The 21,555-nt window shown below is 34.9% G+C and overlaps 3 protein-coding genes and 1 long non-coding RNA gene across 5 annotated transcripts; 3 read left to right on the top strand and 1 right to left on the bottom strand.

The window, feature by feature from the left end:
• The first annotated feature begins 3,868 nt into the window (after nt 1-3,868).
• On the top strand, nt 3,869-4,660 carry LOC124307315 (uncharacterized). Its single transcript, XM_046768840.1, has one exon. It carries the CDS (start codon nt 3,869-3,871, stop codon nt 4,658-4,660), a length of 792 nt encoding a protein of 263 aa, XP_046624796.1.
• On the top strand, nt 4,657-9,156 carry LOC124307314 (uncharacterized). Its single transcript, XM_046768839.1, has 5 exons — nt 4,657-4,915; nt 5,117-5,625; nt 5,830-6,344; nt 6,465-7,209; nt 7,534-9,156. The coding sequence occupies exons 1-5, from the start codon at nt 4,657-4,659 to the stop codon at nt 9,154-9,156; spliced, it is 3,651 nt and encodes a 1,216-aa protein (XP_046624795.1).
• Nucleotides 9,157-10,188: 1,032 nt separating this feature from the next.
• On the bottom strand, nt 10,189-20,557 carry LOC124307272 (uncharacterized). Of its 2 annotated transcripts, XM_046768791.1 has the most exons (3): nt 20,553-20,557; nt 10,325-11,676; nt 10,189-10,235 (listed from the first exon to the last, which is right to left on the bottom strand). In XM_046768791.1, exon 2 carries the CDS (start codon nt 11,648-11,650, stop codon nt 10,646-10,648), a length of 1,005 nt encoding a protein of 334 aa, XP_046624747.1. In that variant the 5' UTR covers nt 11,651-11,676; nt 20,553-20,557; the 3' UTR covers nt 10,189-10,235; nt 10,325-10,645. The 2 variants fall into 2 exon arrangements, with proteins under 2 accessions (XP_046624747.1, XP_046624748.1); XM_046768792.1 differs by lacking the exon at nt 20,553-20,557 and having other exon boundaries at nt 10,325-12,188.
• LOC124307273 (uncharacterized) lies at nt 12,493-13,599 on the top strand. Its single transcript, XR_006908774.1, has 2 exons — nt 12,493-13,463; nt 13,553-13,599. It is a non-coding gene; the product is annotated as an uncharacterized LOC124307273 (long non-coding RNA).
• Nucleotides 20,558-21,555: the final 998 nt, after the last annotated feature.

Below are 21,555 nucleotides of genomic sequence, written 5' to 3'. Positions count from 1 at the left end.
GAATAATTTTTTTATTTTAATTAATATGTAATCAGATAATTAAAAAATGTATAGAATTTTTTTAACAATTATATATAATTTTCAATAATTTAACTAATGTAAATATAATTTCTTTTTAAAATTTCTCTTTTTTCAAAAGCGAATGCAAAATTTAAATATTTATATACAATAATATTATACAATAATATTATAGATTAATATTATACATTAATATCATACATTAATATTATACATTATTATTATACATTAATATTATACATTAATATGATGGAGTAAAAATGGAGGTAATCAAGTTAAATAATTTAATAAATTAAAAAATGATTTATTCAGATGAATTATTCTTCTCAAACTGAAGAATAATTGATTTATGAAAATTGAAAATATGAAATTAAATAAATATTAATCTACCTATCTCCATGTTTTCTTCAAATTTCATAATTAACTCTAATTCATTGTCTGAATGTTCCAAAATACAATTTATAAAGTGAATTGAATGGCATTTTTCTAACGAATAATATTTTCATTATGATTAATATTTGAGCGGATTATCAGAAAATATATAGGATTTTTCTAATAATTATATAAAATTTTAAAAAATTTGAATAAAGTAAAAGAAATTTTTTTGTGGAAATTTCTCTGTTTTTAAACGTAAATTAAAAATTAAAATATATATATATATATATATACACACACACATATATATGTATGTCTATTTAGATGTATTTATATTGTACATTAATATAATGGAATATAAACGGAGGTAATTAAGTCAAATAATTCAATAAAATGAAAAATGATTCATTTAAATGAATTATTTTTCTTAAATTGAAGATTATTAATTTTTGGAAATTAAAAATATGGAATTGAATCAATAATCATTTATCGATCTGTATGTTTTCTTCAAACTTTATAATAAGTTCTAATCTATTGTATGAACGTTCCAAATTACAATTCGTGAAGTAAATTGAATGGCATTTTTCTAATGGATCATATTTTCATTTTAATTAATATGTGAGCAGATAATTCAAAAATACATAGGATTTTTCTAATGATTATATATAATTTTAGAAAATTTAAATATGTTGAAAAAATTTTTTTTTTTTCAAATTTTTTATCTTTCAAAAGTAGATTGAAAATTATGATATATATATGTATATATACACACACACACATATATATGTATATATATATATATATATATATATATATATGTATATATATTTATATATATATATTTATCATATACATTAATATAATAGAATATAAATGGAGGTAATCAAGTCAAATGATTTTATGTGATGAAAAAAGATTCATTTAAATAAATCATTTTTCTCAAATTAAAGAATAATTCATTTTTAAAAATCAAAAATATGAAATTGAATAAATAATAATTTATCAATTTAAAATATTTTTAATATATTATATATTCTATATATTATATAGAACTAAAAAAATAAAAGAAAAATAGTATAAAAATATATATTAAAAATTAAAAATTAAAAAATATATATTATATACAACTAAAAAAATTGAAGAAAAATAGTTTCAAACATTTCTCTCTCCTTAGGAACTCTCATTGGAATAAATTTTCATGAAACTTATAAATTAAATTGAAATTTTTTGAATTATTCATCAACAACTGTTAAAATTAGTATGCATTGAAATTTGACGATAAATATCTTTCAAACGCTTAACTTAATCGACAAATCATAAGACAACATTTTTGTAGAGCAGTTAATTTCCTACAAAACTACGAGTTGTGCAATTCATCGAAATTTTTTGTAAGCGAGTTAAAAAATTCATAAGCAAAACAGAAAATTCTCTTAAAATAATCAAACCTTAAGCTTTGATATCTTTTAAACCGTGAGGTTTACGAAAAATTGTAAGAGACCTTTTTTGTAGAGCGTTCGATTTCCTACAAGAATATGAGAAGAGATATTTTTTAACGAACAGTTGTCAAAGAGATGTGAATTTTTGTTTCTAATACTCAGGAAAAAATGCAAAATTGTGAAGCGGAAGACCTTGTTATCAAAATTAAGAGCTCATATTTGGTGAGACGTCTTTAGAGGTATCTAGCAACCGATTTCCAGAGTATAAAGTAAAAAAAAATACTCATTTTTTTTGGCCCACCCTAATATATATATACACATTATTATTATACATGAAAATTATACATTAATATAATAGAATATAAATGGAAGGAATCAAGTTAAATAATTGAATAAAACAAAGAATGAGTAATTTAAATAAATTATTTTTCTTGAATCAGAGAATAGTTAATTTTTAAAAATTGAAAATATGAAATTGAATAAGTCATCATTTATCTATCTGTATATTTTCTTCAAATTTCATGATGAGTTCTAATCCATTGCATAAATGTTCCAAATTACAATTCATAAAGTAAATTAAATGGCATTTCTCTAATAAATAACATTTTTATTTTAATTAATATGTAAGCGGATAATTAAAAAATATATAGGATTTTTTTAATAATTATATGTAATTTCAAAAAATGTACCTAATGTGAGAAAAGTTTTTATTTCATAATTTTTTTTTTTTTAAAAGTAAATTAACAATTTCAATATACATATATATATGTATATATATTAGGCTGATTCAAAAAAAACGGCCAATTTTTTTTTTCAAAATCCTCACATAAAAACTTCCGAGAAGGTGTGAAAAGACGCCTGTGAAAAGCAGAGCCCTTAATATTATTATTAAGAGGTCGCGCATCGGGAATTTCTATTTCCCGTTTAAATAACACAGGAATAAATTTTTTTAAATTTTGCAATTTCGTATTTTTGCAACGGCTCATTGAATTAGCGGGCCAAAGCATATTTTTGTAGGAAATTTGACGCTCTACAAAAAAGGCCTCACAAAGTTTTCGATAGTCACACTCCTTCAAAAGTTATTCGAGGTCAAAGTTGAACTTACAAAAAAATTCAATGTTTTTTTTGTTTTTCGATGATACAATGAATCTTTTCTCATTATTTTTTTTAAAATGTAAATTAAAAATTTCAATATATATATGTACATTAATATTATACAATAATATTATACATCAATAATATACATTAATATTATACATTAATATTACACATTATTATTGTTTCGGCAAGGTATCGAATAGTTAAATGTGTGTCTCGCGACACTCAAAATCGTCCTTGCACATGTACGCACACCCGCGTGCAATGTTTACTTGCCGTCTCTGCGTCAAATCTCTGCTTGCCCGTGTCGCGACTCAAAACCCATCAGCTGTATCTCATGTATTGTCTACTATCTCAAAATCATGTATGTGTATAATCTATGTGTTCTCTCGCTCTGTAAAATCTTCGCTCTCTGTAACGTTTTCTTGCGATACGGTTTGTATCGCCTCATCGAATCCAATAAAAATCTCAATTATCGGTATTCATTATCTCTCTCCATGTCAACATCACTTTCGTTTCATTCACACTCGTTCTCATCACTAATTCGCGGATCCCACGTCGATGATCCATATCTTTTTGCCACCTCTCTAAACATTTTTTGGTTCTTCGCAAATCGAGTCGAATCTTTCGAATCGTTGCGACTTACGGGAAAACGAATTAGCTAGTGAGTGAAACGGAACTATCGCGTGTGCATCAAGTTGCGAAAGTTCACGTTATCAAAGTGAACAATCTCGTTATCGGTGAAAACCATCAACAAAAATCAGTCGCGTCCGTTAAATTCAAACGTGCGGTATCCTCTGTAGTGACCGTGACTAAGATCTGAGCGTCAACAACACCGATCTCTCGAAGTGTGAATCGCGTCGCGCTACTATCAGTGTGTTTGTGTCTCGTTCGTGAAAACTCAGTTCGTCGCGTGAGTTAAAATCCTCTCGTACATCAACATGTCGATCGTAGAACATATCGAACGTGAAAACGACTACATTTGGCGCCTCTCTCGTGCCGTCGACAACCTGCGCCAGCTCGGCGAGGCAAAAATCACTTACGGGCAGGTGAAGTCGCGGCTTAATGCCTTAAATTCAAGTTGGAATAAGTTCCAAGAGAATCACGAAAAGATCAGCGAGATCAAGTTCGCAGCAAAAGGTGATCAACTCGACGCGATCAAAAAGCTTTCTCACTTGGCGAAAGATTATTACGGGCTGTGTGAAGAGCACTTCTTGAGTGGCGAAGGAGTGATGCTTCATCTTCTCGAATCGCTAAAGCCTGCGCCTGCAGCAACCGTGCAAGCCGCTGCAGCTCCTCAAGACGCACCAGCTGGAGGATCATCAAAACGGTTACCGCGTATCGAACTGCCCACTTTCGCGGGCAGCTACTCAGAATGGGAGCCGTTTTACGACCTCTTCTCGTCGATGGTTCGCGAAAATTCGCAATTTTTGGAAGTGGAAAAACTGCACTACCTCAAAACCAGTGTGACCGATGAACCGTTACAACTTATCAAAAACATTTCTCTCACCGCAGAAAACTTCCCTCAAGCCTGGGAAACTCTCGTCTCGCGGTACGAAAACAAGAGACTTTTGACGGATTCTCATCTCGCGACACTTTTCGCGATTCCTCGTGTCACGAAAAAGTCGTCATCAGAACTGAAGAGCTTGCACAGCAACACTTGCGAAGCTCTTGGCGCGCTCGAACTTCTCGATAGTCCCGAGAAATTAGGGACCACATTATCGTGCACATGACGATTCGCAAGCTCGACCCAGCATCTCTCGAAGAGTGGGAGAAAAGTGTTAGCGAGAAACTCGAGCCCCCCACGTTTGCGGAGCTTAAGGCGTTTCTCATCGGTCGCATCCACACCCTCGAAGCCGTGGAGCAGGCTCATGCTCATAATCAAATCGCGACGTCGAAACCGCACTCATCGCAAGGAAGGTCAAATCTTCAGACGACAAGGTCACATACAGCGCAATCAAAGGAACAGTCGTGTGCTTGTGGCAAAGGCAACCACTGAATCGCGTTCTGTTCGACCTTTCGCGACAAATCTCTGGATCAAAGAAGGGAAGTGGTTTCTGCGAAAAAGCTTTGCTTCAATTGTCTCGGTCCACATTAGCAGAAGGACTGTCGATCCAACAGAACGTGTCGCGTGTGCAACGGTCGACATCATTCCTTGCTGCATCGAAACTCTTTCTCAATCTCGATAGCTGCTAACAGCGGCACATCTCAAGGACAGGCTGCAGTAGCGCAACCTGCAGTGCAGAACGCACCAATCTCGGATAGCGCCTCTCAGGTGAGCAACCACTCAGCTCAGCCTACAATGATCAAGCGCTCTCCAGTTCTTCTCGCCACAGTGCAATTAATCGCCTCGAATCCGGAGACTGGAGAAAGAATCATCGCTCGCGCTCTACTCGATCAAGGATCCGAAAGTTTATTCGTCACGGAGTCGCTAGCGCAACAATTGCGACTACGTCGGCATCAAGCAACGATACCGATCATTGGCGTCGGAGCTCATCAATCGGCAGTGACTCGCGGCATCGCGACATTGCAACTCCAATCTCGTGCTCACACCTCGTTCTCGTGTCAGGTGGAGGCACTCGTGCTTCCACGACTTACATCGTATCTACCCTCATTTCGACTTCTCGTCGAAGACTGGCCTCATCTACGAGGACTCAACCTCGCGGATCCAAGCTTTGCACATCCCAGTCAAATCGACGTAATTATCGGAGCTGACATCTAAAGCAACATCATTGGTCAAGGAGTTCGAAGAGGAGCACCAGAAACACCAATCGCGCAAGGAACTCAGTTCCGTTGGGTCCTCTTCGGCTGCGTTTCAGCGGAAGCAGCAAGCCCCTCGTATGGCGCAGTCCAAGGCTTCCAATGCTCACTCGATCATGAACTGCTCGATCTCGTGCAGCAGTTTTGGAAGCAGGAAGAAGTGTCGAAACCTTTGGCACTAACTTCCGAAAAAGTGCGTTGTGAGCAACACTTTCGCGAAACGGTTTCTCGAACTGCGTCCGGTCGTTACGTAGTTCGGCTGCCGCTCAAGGACAATTCGGTAGAGCTCGGCAACTCGCGGAATCCCGCGCATCAAATGCTCCTTCGTTTAGAGAAACGGTTCGGTAGCGACGCGAAACTCAAGAAGGCTTACTCGAGCTTCCTTCGTGAATATCGTGAACTCGGGCACATGCGTCGCGCTATCAATACACCTGAAGACAATTCCCGCGTGTTTTATTTTTCCCATCACGGTGTAGTTCGCGACAGCAGTTCTTCAACAAAGTTGCGTGTCGTGTTCAACGGGTCTCAAAGAACCAACCTCAGACTCTCTATCAATGACAATCTTCTCGTCGGTCCAAAAGTGCAAACCGACCTCGCGGACGTTCTCTTACGCTGGCGACAATATCCAGTCGCGTTCTCATCAGACATCGTCAAGATGTAACGACAAATTTTGGTCCACAATGATGACCAAGGTTTTCAGCGAATACTCTGGAGAGAAGAACCAGAGCCACCGATTGAAGAATATCAACTGACTACGGTAACGTATGGTCTTGCAAGCGCTCCATATCTCGCGATCCGTGTTCTTCATCAACTCGTTCAGGACGAAGGTAAGCAGTATCCCTTTGCGAGCCACGTCATTCTCGAGAACACGTACGTTGACGACATCCTCCCAGGAGCAGATGACGTTGATCAAGGTCGCGAGAAAATCAACGAACTCAATCAATTGCTCAAGGCGGGCGGCTTTGAACTTCAAAAGTGGACTTCAAGCCACCCAGAAACTCTCGTTGACATTTCTCGAAACCATCAAGAGATCGCGATGCATCTGAATCTCGATCAAAGTCCATTCTTTCGGGCTCTCGTTCTTGCGTGGAGACCAGACATCGACGCGTTCGCGTTCTCTCCGCAAATTCATCAAACTCGGGACAATTCCACGAAACGAAAAGTTCTCTCACAAACCGCGCAGCTCTTTGATCCTCTCGGATGGCTCTCGCCGATCACGATTAGAGCCAAAATCTTTGTGCAGAAATTGTGGGCACTCGGTTTCGACTGGGACGAGCTGCTCTCAGCTTCATTGTCCTTGCGATGGATCGAGTTTCTACAAGATCTTCAAGGCATCTCAGCTATCACCATCCCACGATGGATCGGGTCAAGTTCAGCATCTCTCGGGATAGAGATCCACGGTTTCGCGGACGCCTCTCAAAGTGCATTAGGCGCAGTGATCTACGCGCGAACGTATATCAACACTCACGAAGTGCGCGTTTCACTAGTGTGCGCGAAAACTCAAGTAGCGCCGCTAAAGAAGGTGATAATTTCTCGTCTCGAACTCTGTGCTGCGAATCTTCTCGTCCGGTTGATGTCTCATGTGGAAAAGACTCCTAATTTCGAAAACACCCCGGTTTATCTGTCGACGGATTCCACAGTCGCGCTCGCGCGGATCTAAAGCCACCCATCGCGGTGGAAGGAATTCGTTCGTAATCGCGTAACGGAAATCCAAGAGTTCGCGAACGCTTGTTGGTATCACATCTCGGGTTTTGAAAACCCCGCTGATCATGCGTCTCGTGGTACATCTCCGGAGCAACTTCAAAAATCAGAACTTTGGACGTTCGGACCATCCTGGCTCTCGAAGCCTTCTGTCAATTGGCCATCCTTATCTCCGCGACCGGAAGAAAACATTCATCTCGAGGAAAGAAAAGGGCTGTCGACGCACATCGCAACAGCTGAGCCGCAACAAATCTGGGATCTCGTCGATCGCTACTCAAAACTATCGACTCTCCTCAAAGTCACATCATTGTGCAAACGCGCAGCAAATCGGTTCCTCGCGAAGACGACATCGAATCGCGTAAACACGTCTATCACTGTCGGACCGATCTCTACTCTCGAATTGAGCGACGCCCAACTGTTTTGGACCAAGGTGACTCAGCAGGCGTACTTTGCAGAAGAAATTCGCCAAATCGAGACAAGCTCAAGTCTCACTCGAAGTCATCCACTATCGCGACTCACGCCGTTTATCGATTCGAACGGATTCCTCAGAGTCGGTGGTCGACTGAATCACTCATTGCTTTCGTATGACGAAAAGCACCCGTTCATCTTGCCTCACGAATCATCGTTCTCCACATTGATCATCGATCATCATCATCGGTTGACGCTCCACGGAGGTCCGCAACTCACTCTCGCTACAATCCGACAGCGGTACTGGATTCTGGGAGGAAGAGTACCGATCCGCATGTTTATACATCGTTGCGTTCCTTGTGCGCGTCATCGCACCACCCTCAGCAGCCAACAGATGGGCCAACTCCCTCAGTCTCGAGTCACGCAATCAAGGCCGTTTCTTTACCCTGGCGTTGACTACGCTGGTCCATTCTCGATTCGAGCCTCCCGCGGAAGAGAAGCGAAATCATGCAAGGGATATATCGTTATCTTCATCTGCTTCACGACCTCGGCTGTGCATCTCGAGCTACTTTCGGACTACACGACGGAGGCATTCATCGCGGCGTACAAACGCTTCACATCTCGACGAGGAATTTGTGCCTCAATCGCAAGCGATTGTGGAACGAATCTCGTCGGCGCAGACTCAGAACTTCGCCGTCTTCTCGCTGCATCGTCAAAGGAGTTCGCAGAAATGGCAAACATCCTCGCATCACACGGAACCCAGTGGCGGTTCAATCCTCCCTCCGCGCCTCATTTCGGTGGAAAATGGGAAGCCGGAGTGAAATCAGTCAAATTTCACCTCAAACGAGTCATCGGAGAAGCTACTCAAACGTTCGAGCAATTCGCGATGTTCCTCACGCAAGTAGAAGCCACGCTTAATTCTCGACCTCTTTGCGCTATTTCGGACGATCCACGGGATCCAAGTGCCTTGACTCCAGGACACTTTCTCGTCGGCTCAGCATTGAACACAATTCCTGAGCCGTCACTCATCGAGGTGTCAGTTCAACGGCTATCGCATTGGCAACACTCGCGTCAAATGCTGGAGCATTTTTGGAAACGGTGGAGTACGGAGTATCTTCAGTCCTTCCAAAACCTCTCGAAATGGCAGACTCATCACGGAAACATCAAAATCGGATCCATCGTTCTCGTAAAAAACGAAAATCTACCTACATCTGTGTGGCCCCTCGCGAAAGTGATCGAAGTGCATCCGAGAACCGACGGTCTTGTTCGCGTTGTGACCGTTAAAACGAAATCCTCTGTGTTAAAACGTCCAATCGTAAAATTGTGTGTGCTTCCAGTGTCCTCTCAAGACAATTATTGACTCTGAGAATAAATAACGCACGGCGGGCGGCATAATCTAATTTCGCGATCGTTACCGATAGCGAAGCGGGCGGTATGTTTCGGCAAGGTATCGAATAGTTAAATGTGTGTCTCGCGACACTCAAAATCGTCCTCGCACATGTACGCACACTCGCGTGCAATGTTTACTTGCCGTCTCTGCGTCAAATCTCGCCGCTTGCCCGTGTCGCGACTCAAAACCCATCAGCTGTATCTCATGTATTGTCTACTATCTCGAAATCATGTATGTGTATAATCTATTTGTTCTCTCGCTCTGTAAAATCTTCACTCTCTGTAACGTGCTCTTGCGATCCGGTTTGTATCGCCTCATCGAAACCAATAAAAATCTCAATTATCGGTATTCATTATCTCTCTTTATCTCAACATCACTTTCGTTTCATTCACACTCGTTCTCATCACTAATTCGCGGATCCCACGTCGATGATCCATATCTTTTTGCCACCTCTCTAGACAATTATTATACATTTATATTATACGTTAGGATAATAGAGTAAAAATGGAGGTAATTAAGAGACCAATTGAATGTAATGAAAAATTGATTAATTTAGATAAATTATTTTTCCTAAATTGAAGAATGAATGATTTTTAAAAATTAAATAAATGACATTGCATAAATAATCATTCATCTATCCGTATGTTTTCTTTGAATTATATAATAAGTTCTAATCTATCGTATGAATGTTCCAATTTACAATTCATAAAGTAAATTGAATGGCATTTTTCTAATGAATAATATTTTTATTTTAATTGATATGTGAGCAGATAATTGAGAAATATATGGGATTTTTTTAATAATTACATATAATTTTAAAAAATTTAACGAATGTAAAAATGATTTTTTTTCAGAATTTCCCTTTTTTTGAAAGTGAATTAGAAATTATAATGTATATTTATACATTAATATTATACATTAATCCATTATATTAACGTCCATGATATATCATACAAACAACAGGAATTAACAGGAACTTGGACTATTGATAAACGCAAATCATTGATTCCGCAACGTTTCGACCATTTTATTTGGCCTTCTTCAGGCGTCTATAAACATACATATAAATACCAAATATTTTAAACACAACGCATAATACATATAACAAGATTATACAATTAATAGCAAATAAATTTACCTCAATTTATAAGCGTAAACAATATAAATCTTCTTATACAACTTCATTAGCTCCTCATAAATAATTAACAAAATTCAAAAATTTATTAATTAAAAAGAACGCAGCTAACAGAACCGACTTGTACATGTAAATAAACTGTCGACCGCAGTCAACCTCAAAATATACATAAATGAGGAAACAGTAAGCGAATGAAGCGCCCTTGTTTCCCACATTCACCGCCGCGGGAATTCAAAACAATACTCTAAAACATTTCTACAATATCTGAGTCAAAACAAAAATTAAATACATTAAAATAGTCTAAACATTCAAAATAAAGTAAAACTAACGTGCGTCACCAAGATAATCGTTATAAACCGATAAAATCTCGTTGTACATTGCACTCAGATTCTGGGTGTCAGTACGCTTGTTTACCGTGTCATTAAGTTTAATCCAAACCATTTCACTAACCGATCTTTTTAACCAGTTATTCTCTAAATCTAAGATCTTCGCTTTGTCAAAATCAAACCCATGACCCGAGTCGAAGTAATGTGCGGCCAGCGCTGTTTTGTTCTCATCCAAGATTTTAACATTCCTACAACTATTCCTATGTTGGTAAATCCTATTTTTTAAATACTGTTTGGTTTGACCCACATAACAAAGTCCACAAGAGCACGGGATCTTGTACACTACACCTGCTCTTTGATCCTGCTGCACTGGATCCTTTAACTTAGTGTATAATGATTTTATTTTATACACGTTATAATAAGCCAGCTTTACATTAGTACCTGTAAAACAACTATTAATTTTATGTGACAAGCCCGGAACAAAAGGAAACCGGCAGTACTTGATGAAATTCGTAGGACGAACTCCACCAACCCCACCATTTGCTTTATTCTCTTTAAACTTAATGATAGCTGCACGAACAAACGATCTTGGATAACTGTTATTAGTTAACAACATCTCAATTTTTTGATAATTGTCCTCATGATACTCCTCGCTGCTAAGTCTAAACATTCTATCCAGTAAACCATGAATCATTCCCACTTTCTGTGACATTGGGTGGTTGGAACAGAAATTCAAAATTCTTCCTGAACTAGTTGGTTTGGTGTACCAATTAGTCTTCAAATGGTTGTTGGATCTTTCAACCATGATATCTAGGAATGGAATACAACCATTCTGTTCCACTTCCATGGTGAACTGGATATTCTCTTCAAAGCTATTAAACAACTCCAAGACTCTGTTTAATTCCGTCTCAGGGACTGCAGCGATAGTATCATCTACGTACAATTTAATAAACGCAATGTTAAACGGGAGGACCGTAATTATCTGTTGTAACACATAATTCATAACAATATTGGCCAACACCGGGCTAGCTGGATTGCCCATACTACAACCTTCAACCTGTCTGTACAACACCCCATTATACGTAAAATAACTGGTTTCAAAACAAAACTCTATAAGTTTAATAAGCAAATATTTAGGAACTTTAACTAAATGTTTGATGTTGTCCCAAGATTCATTAATGACCTTCAATACTAAATCCTTACGGATATTTGTAAACAACGAGACTACGTCAAGTGATATCAATCTATAATCAATATGTAATTCAACGTCTCTAATAAAATCAACGAATTGAAAAGAATTTAATAAATTAAAACTAAAAGTATCCACAACCGGTGTCAAAATTTCATGTACAACTCGCGACAACTTATAGCTAGGAGATTGTATGCAACTCACTACCGGACGTAACTTGCAAGTTGGTTTGTGCGTCTTACGTAGTCCATATATCCGTGGTGCTCGAGTATAGCTCGACCGAAGGTTCTTCTCTTCAGCTTCGTCAATCACACCCGAAGATGCTAGCTCCGCCACCAGGTTATTGGCTCTTTTTTGGTACGTTAGAGTTGGATCTCTATGAAGAGGTAGGTAAGTTGTCCTGTCACTAATTAGTGCGCTCATCTCTCTCTCGTACTCTTCTCGGAACATGATGACAGTTGAGTTCCCCTTGTCTGATCTTGATACCACTAAATCTTCATTTTCTCTCAAAAACTTTTTTGTAACGATTAAATCTTTATTTAACATTAGACGGTCTTCAGAACGTGATTGTCCCTTACAAAAATTGGATAAAATGTTGATACTTTTAGATCTCAGATTTTCTTTCACTGCGGATAAGTCAGCCACAGTCAGCGAGGAGTATCATGAGGACAATTATCAAAAAATTGAGATGTTGTTAACTAATAACAGTTATCCAAGATCGTTTGTTCGTGCAGCTATCATTAAGTTTAAAGAGAATAAAGCAAATGGTGGGGTTGGTGGAGTTCGTCCTACGAATTTCATCAAGTACTGCCGGTTTCCTTTTGTTCCGGGCTTGTCACATAAAATTAATAGTTGTTTTACAGGTACTAATGTAAAGCTGGCTTATTATAACGTGTATAAAATAAAATCATTATACACTAAGTTAAAGGATCCAGTGCAGCAGGATCAAAGAGCAGGTGTAGTGTACAAGATCCCGTGCTCTTGTGGACTTTGTTATGTGGGTCAAACCAAACAGTATTTAAAAAATAGGATTTACCAACATAGGAATAGTTGTAGGAATGTTAAAATCTTGGATGAGAACAAAACAGCGCTGGCCGCACATTACTTCGACTCGGGTCATGGGTTTGATTTTGACAAAGCGAAGATCTTAGATTTAGAGAATAACTGGTTAAAAAGATCGGTTAGTGAAATGGTTTGGATTAAACTTAATGACACGGTAAACAAGCGTACTGACACCCAGAATCTGAGTGCAATGTACAACGAGATTTTATCGGTTTATAACGATTATCTTGGTGACGCACGTTAGTTTTACTTTATTTTGAATGTTTAGACTATTTTAATGTATTTAATTTTTGTTTTGACTCAGATATTGTAGAAATGTTTTAGAGTATTGTTTTGAATTCCCGCGGCGGTGAATGTGGGAAACAAGGGCGCTTCATTCGCTTACTGTTTCCTCATTTATGTATATTTTGAGGTTGACTGCGGTCGACAGTTTATTTACATGTACAAGTCGGTTCTGTTAGCTGCGTTCTTTTTAATTAATAAATTTTTGAATTTTGTTAATTATTTATGAGGAGCTAATGAAGTTGTATAAGAAGATTTATATTGTTTACGCTTATAAATTGAGGTAAATTTATTTGCTATTAATTGTATAATCTTGTTATATGTATTATGCGTTGTGTTTAAAATATTTGGTATTTATATGTATGTTTATAGACGCCTGAAGAAGGCCAAATAAAATGGTCGAAACGTTGCGGAATCAATGATTTGCGTTTATCAATAGTCCAAGTTCCTGTTAATTCCTGTTGTTTGTATTATACATTAATATTATACATTGATATTACACATGAATATAATAGAATATGAATGGAGGTAATTGAGTTAAATAATTTATTAAACAAAAAATGATGAACTCGAATAAATCATTCTTCTCAAATTGAGAAATGACTGATTTTTAGAAATTAAAAATATGAAATTAATAAATGGTCATTCATCTTTCTGAATGTTTTCTTTAAATTTCATGAAAAGTTTTAATCCATTGTATAAATGTTCCAAATCACAATTCATAATGTGAATTGAATGGCATTTTTCTAATGATTGATATTTTTATTCCAATTAATATGTGAGCAGATAATTTAAAAATATGTAGGATTTTTTGAATAATTATACATATTTTCAAAAAAAATTTAACTAATGTAAAAAAAATTTTTTTTTTGAATTTCTTTTTTTTTAAAAGTAAATTAAAAATAAATATATATATATATACATCAAAATTATACATTAATATTATACATCAATATTATACATTAATATTATACATTAATATGATAGAGGATGAATGGAGGAAATCAAGTTAAATAATTGAATAAACAGAACATGATTAATCTAAATAAATAATTTTTCTCAAATTGAGGAATAAATAATTTTTAAAAATTAAAAATGTTAAATCAAATAAATAATCATTCATCTATCTGTATGGTTTTTTATGAATTTCATGATAAGTTTTAATCCATTGTATGAATGTTCCAAACTACAATTCATAAAGTGAATTAGATGGCATTTTTCTAACGATTAATATTTTCATTTTAATTAATATGTGAGCAGGTAATTTAAAAATATGTAGGATTTTTCGAATAATTATATATAATTTAAAAAAATTTAACTAATGTGAACAAAATTTTTTCTTCTTAAATTTCTCTTCGTCTAGAAGTAAATTTAAAATAAATGTATATATATACATCAATATTATACATTAATATCATACATTGATATTATACATTGATATCATAGAATATCAATGGAGGTAATTAAGTTAAATAATTTAATAAACAAAAAATGATTAATTTGAATAAATTATTTTTCTTAAATTGAGGAATAATTAATTTTTGAAAATTAAGAATATGAAATTAAATGAATAATCATTCATCTAACTGAATGGTTTCTATAAATTCCGTGAGAAGTCTCAATCCATTGTATAAATGTTCCAAACTACAATTCATAAAGTGAATGAAATGGCATTTTTCTAATGAATAATATTTTTATTTCAATTATTATGTGAGTAGATAATTTAAAAATATATAGGATTTTTTGAATAATTATATATGATTGCAAAAAATCTAACTAATGTGAACAAAATTTTATTTTTCGAATTTCTCTCCTTTTAAAAGTAAATCAAAAATTTTAATATACATATATACATGAATATTATACATTAATATTATACATTATTAATATACATCGATATTATACTTTAATATAATAGAATAGAAATGAAGGTAATTGGGTTAAATGATTTGATAAAATGAAAAATGAATAATTTAAATAAATTATTCTTCTCAATTGAAGAATAATTAATTTGTAAAAATTAAAAACATGAAATCCAATAAATGATCATTTATCTATCTGTATGTTTTTTTTCAAATTTCATAAAAAGTTTTAATCCATTGTATAAATGTTCCAATTCACAATTCATAAAGTGAATTGAATGGCATTTTTCTAATGAAGAATATTTTTATCTTAATTAATATGTGAGCAGATAATCAAAAAATGTATAGGATGTTTTTAATGATTATATATAATTTTAAAAAATTTAACTGCTGTGAAAAAATTTTTTTTTTTCTAATTTCACTTTTTTTGAAAGTAAATCAAAAATTATAATATATGTATTGTGACGTGGATTTTTCCCGCTCCTCGGTCACTCGGAGAAAATGACCGAGAACTCACCGCGTGCACAATAATTTGGCGTCCACGATGTACCCTGGATCTAAAACAATATCGCAAAGTTTTTGTTGGGCGCCTGGCGTGATTAACACGCCTCGAAATCATTAATACGCTATTCCTCGGGCATATGCTCGATAGCTCAGTACCGCGGAGAGGGGAGGGGTAATTTTTGGAGAGAGAGAGAGACACTCGAAATACACACGCTATTTAACAAATGTAAAATAAAATCTTATATTTCACAATAGCGGTGATACAAAACAAAAAAAAATATAATTCCAAAATCGCTCATCGCGAGTCTAAAACTAAACAGAAAATTACACGTAACCTACTCTATTTCTTACTCTAATGAGCTCGCGGCTCCCTAACTAAAACGTCCCTCGACGATCACAAAATCCTCATACGCAATTCTTAATTTGCAAATTCGCCATTTGTTCTCCATGGCGATTATTGCTCGAAACGAAACTGAAACTAATTATTCGACGGTGCGCCGTCGAGCTACCGAACAGACGGCGTCCTCAATCTCACTCGAGATCTCACCCGACTCGGAGCTTCGACGCTACCGCGAGCTATCCTAAATCTCAACGAATCCGTGAACGCTACTATGTTTTAAACGCAACTAAAACTCAATGCTCAAACTTCTCGTCTCAACTGCTGCTCAACGCAACGGCAATTTTGACTATACATCACCTAACCTCGACAAAACACTATCTTAACTAAACGTAAACTTAACTAAGCGCAAGCATCACTACATTTAACTTCAACTAAAGACAAGCTCAAAGTAAGGCAACTCAAACTACATTATCTTAAATAACGGGTACGGAACTCAATGCAGGCGCAACTAAACGTAACCTAAACTATACGCAATCGCGACGCATCCGAACTTAATTCTTTTCAAAATCCCCCAAAACGTTACCCGCTAATCCGAGCACTCCAATTCGGTACTTCCCGACCTACTCGAGAGGTGACACAACAAAAAAAAAAAAAAAACGATAACGCGGCTCGACCCGGTACGGCGAAATTCGGCTATACTTGGTTTCACTAACGAGAAGGATTCAACTAAAACCCGTGACTCTACTCAACTTTTTCAGAAACTCAAAATTTACTTTACTCTAACCCGCGTACTCAGGCTACGGTCATCAAGCAAAAGAATCGGCAAAAGAATTCCGAGTACTTCTCTACAACGCAAATCCAAAACGGCTATCCGTTACTCGGCAAGCCTTTTCGCAATTATGCTCGAAATTCAATCGCGGGGATAGAAGCAGCGCTTACCTTCTACATTCTTGCAACCCCCTTTCCATTCCCCTCGCGATTTTTGGGCGACTCCATTGCTTCGCGAAACTCCCCCAAAACGTGACCACTAATCACGACCGCCAGAACTAGAGTGGTTTCAAAAACCTACGATCTGCCGCAACACGGATCTCGATACGCTATCCCATACGTGACGTCATACCCACAAGAATACGCAATAATCGATCCGTCATCGATTTCGTCGATCGCGCAACTAGACGCGCACCTTCGATAGCATCGCTGCGCAGAACTTGAAGCTAGCTCGCAATCTCGTCCTCCGCGCAGCTCCATGACGTCTTGGCGGTAAGCGTGGTGCTCCCTCGTCGCTAGTCGGTCCGTCGCAAGTTCGCTGGTCAATTGTTGGCGGTGTGGAGGGGAAGAGGCTACGGCGCGCTGGCCGCCAGCGGGAATCGCGTCCACCTTGGATTCCCGCGATGCGGGGATCTGCGTCGGCTCCCCCTCCGCAGCCACGACATCCTTTCTTCGCAATTGTCGCTAGTCCGCCACTTCGCAATTTCCTCGAATTCGGTGTCGACTTCCTGCCTGATGCCGCTGTAGCTCGAAAAATAAAAAAACAAAAAAAAAACCTGAAATATCTTACGCTGGTCGCTAAGGTGTCCCCTCTCGTAGTTTCGGATGCGTGACTCTAGTCCTGGCGCTCTTTTTCAAAAACTTCGCGACTCAATTTCGGAAATTCCTAAATTTTTGGTCCCGCCCAGGGTTCACGAAGCCCCTTGTAACGGGCATCAAAAATGCCACGTTACAGTATATATATATACATTAATATTGAACATTAATATTATACATTAATATAATACGTTAATATAATAGAATATAAATGGAGGTAATTAAGTTGAATAATTTATTTAACAAAAAATCATTAATTTAAATAAATTCTTTTTCTCAAATTGGGGAATAATTAATTTTTAAAAATTAAAAATATGAAATTAAATGAATCATCATTTATCTATCTGTATGTTTCCTTTAAATTTCATAAAAAGTTTTAATCCATTGTATAAATGTTCCAAATCACAATTCATAAAGTAATTAAATGGCATTTTTCTAATGAATAATATTTTTATCTTAATTAATATGCGAGCCGATAATTCAAAAATATATAGGATTTTTTGAATAATTATATATAATTTTAAAAAATTCAACTAATGTTAACAAAATTTTTTTGTTTAATTTTTCTTTTTTCAGAAGTAAATTGAAAATTATAATATATATATATACATTAATATTATACATCAATATTATACATGATTATTTTACATAATTATTATACATTAATATTATACATTAATGTAATGGAATATAAATGGAGGTAATTAGGTTGAATAATTTTATAAAATGAAAAATGAATTATTTAAATAAATTATTTTCCTCAAATTAAAGGAAAATTAATTTTTAAAAATTAAGAATATGAAATTAAATAAATAATCATTTATCTATCTGTATGTTTTCTTTGAATTTCATAATAAGTTCTAATCCGTTGTATAAATGTTCCAAATTACAATTCATAAAGTGAATCAAATGGCATTTTTCTAATGAATAATATTTTCATTTCGATTAATGTGTGAGCAGATAATTGAAAAATATATAGGATTTTTCTAATAATTATATATGATTTTAAAAAATTTAACTAATGTAAAAAAAATTTTTTTTTTTAAACATTTTTTTTTTAAAAGTTAATCAAAATCTATAATACATATGTATACATTATTATTATACATTATTATAATACAATTATATTATACATCAATATAATGGCATATAAATAGAGGTAATCAAGTTAAATAATTTAATAAAATAAAGAATGAATAATTTGAATAAATTATTTTTCTTAAATTGAAGAATAATTAATCGACAAAAATTAAAAACACGAAATTCAATAAATAATCAGTCATCTATCTGTATGTTTTCTCTAAATATCATAATCAGTTCTAATCCATTGTATAAATGTTCCAAATTACAATTCATGAAGTCAATTAAATGGCATATTTGTAATGAGAAAATATTTTCATTTTAAATAATATGTGAGCAGATAATTGAGAAATATATAGAATTTTTGATATTTATATACAATTTTAAAAAATTTGACTAATGTAAAAAAAATTTTTTTTCTAAAAATTTCTCTTTTTTTAAAAGTAAATTAAAAATTATAATATATATATATTCATTAATATTATACATGAATATTATACAGTATTATTAAGGATTATTATAATAAAACATGAATGGAGGTAATTGAGTTAAATAATTTGAAAAAATAAAAAATGATTGATTTGAATAAATTATTTTTTTTAAATTGAAGAATAATTAATTTTTAAGAATTGAAAACATGAAATTAAATAAATAATCCATTATCTATCTGTATGTTTTCTTTAAATTTCATAATAAGTTGTAATCCATTGTATAAATGTTCCCAATTACAATTCATAAAGTAAATTAATGGCATTTTTCTAATGAATAATATTTCTATTCCAATGAATATGTGGACAGATAATTAAAAAATATATAGGATTTTTTTAATACTTATCTATAATTTTAAAAAATTGAGCTAATGTAAAAAATTTTTTTATTTCAATTTTCTCTTTTTTTGAAAGTAAATTAAAAATTTTAATATATATATATATATATATATATATATATATATATATATATATCTCTATCTAATAAAAAAGTTTCAAACAAATAAACGTAGAAAAAGATTATAATAACAATAGTAAGAAAAGATTATAATAACAATAGTATACGCATGAAGTTGGCGGTGGGGTGAGATCCCGAAAACAAAACAAAATGCATCTAGCAAACCCTTTGACAGCTGTCATCGGCTGTTTATGACAGTCTTTGACAAATATCTTATAGGTATTTGTTTCTGACACGCAAAAAATGAACATGCAAACGAAAATTATCAAGATGATTCCCGACGGGAATTGTCTTTTTCGCGCGTTGGCGTATTGTGTATACGGCACTCAAGATCGACACGCAGAGGTGAGACTGAGTATCGTTTCAAATATGGTGGATAATTGGTCTACAGTTGCGGGTTTTATTACAGGTAATGAGTCAAACGGTGCTGTGATTAGGTCACCTGGTGATTACAAATCACATATGAATAAAAATCTAATATACGGGGGAGAAGCAGAATTAGCTGCAGCTGCGGACATTTTTAAGATATGTTTAATCGTGTATCTCGAAGAACAAATTCATCCACACCGGATCGGATCACAAAATGAAACACAATTTTGCTACTCTTCACCGGCGACGCAGACAGTGGACACTTTGATGTCTTACAGAACCAAAATAAAATTCAGATAGTGAGTAATAAGTATGAAAAGTACTAATCAAATAATAGTAAATCTAAATATATCACCAAACAGTCAAAAGGACAGCCAGGATTTACGATGACAATGGAGAAAGGAGGAGTTTCAAGCAGCAGACAAGGCGATGAAGATGGTGGATGGTTGGAAGTATCAAAAAAGACAGAGGAAAATAAAATTGTAAGTGCGAAGAACCAAATAAGCCATAGAATAATATCCATCAAATATTCGTATAACCAGGTAAGAGGACGACCAGGATCGATGTTGACCACAAGAGAAAGAGGTGTTTTGCAGAATGAACAGTAACGCAAATATACAGAAAAAAATAATACAAAGAAGGTGATTTTGGAGAATAACCGGCAGAACGGTAGTAAAAATGATTCAACGAAGAGTGTCGAAGAATTAGAAGAATCGATTGTGATTATTGATTTGGAAAATAAATCAAGAGGACGACCAACCAATGCGGTGGACATAGAAGAGCGAAAAATTAGACGACGAGAACAGCAGCGAAAATATAGGGAAGCGAACAAAAAATATCATACTGGCTTTTCAACTAACGAACAGAAAGGAGGAGTTTCAACCAGCAGACAAGGCGATGGAGACGGTGGATGGTCGGACGTATCACAGAAGAAAAAGGAAAATAAAATTGTAAGTGCACATAACCAAATAAGCCAGAGAAGAATAATGAACAAATATTTCTATAACCAGGCAAGAGGACGACTAGGATCTATGTTAACCACAAGAGAAAGAGGTGTTTTGCGGAGTGAACAGCAACACAAATATAGAGCAAAAAATAATATAAAGAAGGTGATTTTGGAGAATAACGAGCAGAGCGGTAGCAAAAATAATTCAGCAAGTCAAGGAGATAAATCGATATCAATAGAGAAGGAACACCAATTTTAAACCAATGAATGGAAGCTTAGATTGATGAAAAAAAGGAAAGTAAGCACAGAAGGAATTGAAGTGGACAGCAAGTGCAGACCTGTCATCAAATCAACATGACGGAATTCGCGTGTCTACTAGACAATGCGTAAGGAAATAGTGAGGCGCGAAGCGCCGAACAACGAGGCGCGTAGCGCCGAGATGGGGTTGGCGCGCGAAGCGCGCAGGGGCGAAGCCCCTAGTACATTCATATTATACATGAATATTACACATTATTATTATACAATAATATCATACGTTAATATAATAGAATATAAATGGAGGTAATTAAGTGAAATAATTTCATAAAATAAAAAATGATTAATGTAAATAACTTATGTTTCTTAAATTGAAGAATAATTAATTTTTAAAAATCAAGAATATGAAATTAAATAAATGATCATTTATCTATCCGTTTGTTATCTTTAAATTTCATAATAAGTTCTAATTCATTGTATAAATGTTCCA

Source organism: Neodiprion virginianus, chromosome 6, assembly GCF_021901495.1.
Source record: "Neodiprion virginianus isolate iyNeoVirg1 chromosome 6, iyNeoVirg1.1, whole genome shotgun sequence".
Classification (NCBI taxonomy): Eukaryota; Metazoa; Arthropoda; class Insecta; order Hymenoptera; family Diprionidae; genus Neodiprion; species Neodiprion virginianus.
Note: the sequence above shows the minus strand (reverse complement) of the source record. Positions and strands in the feature narration are given on the sequence as shown.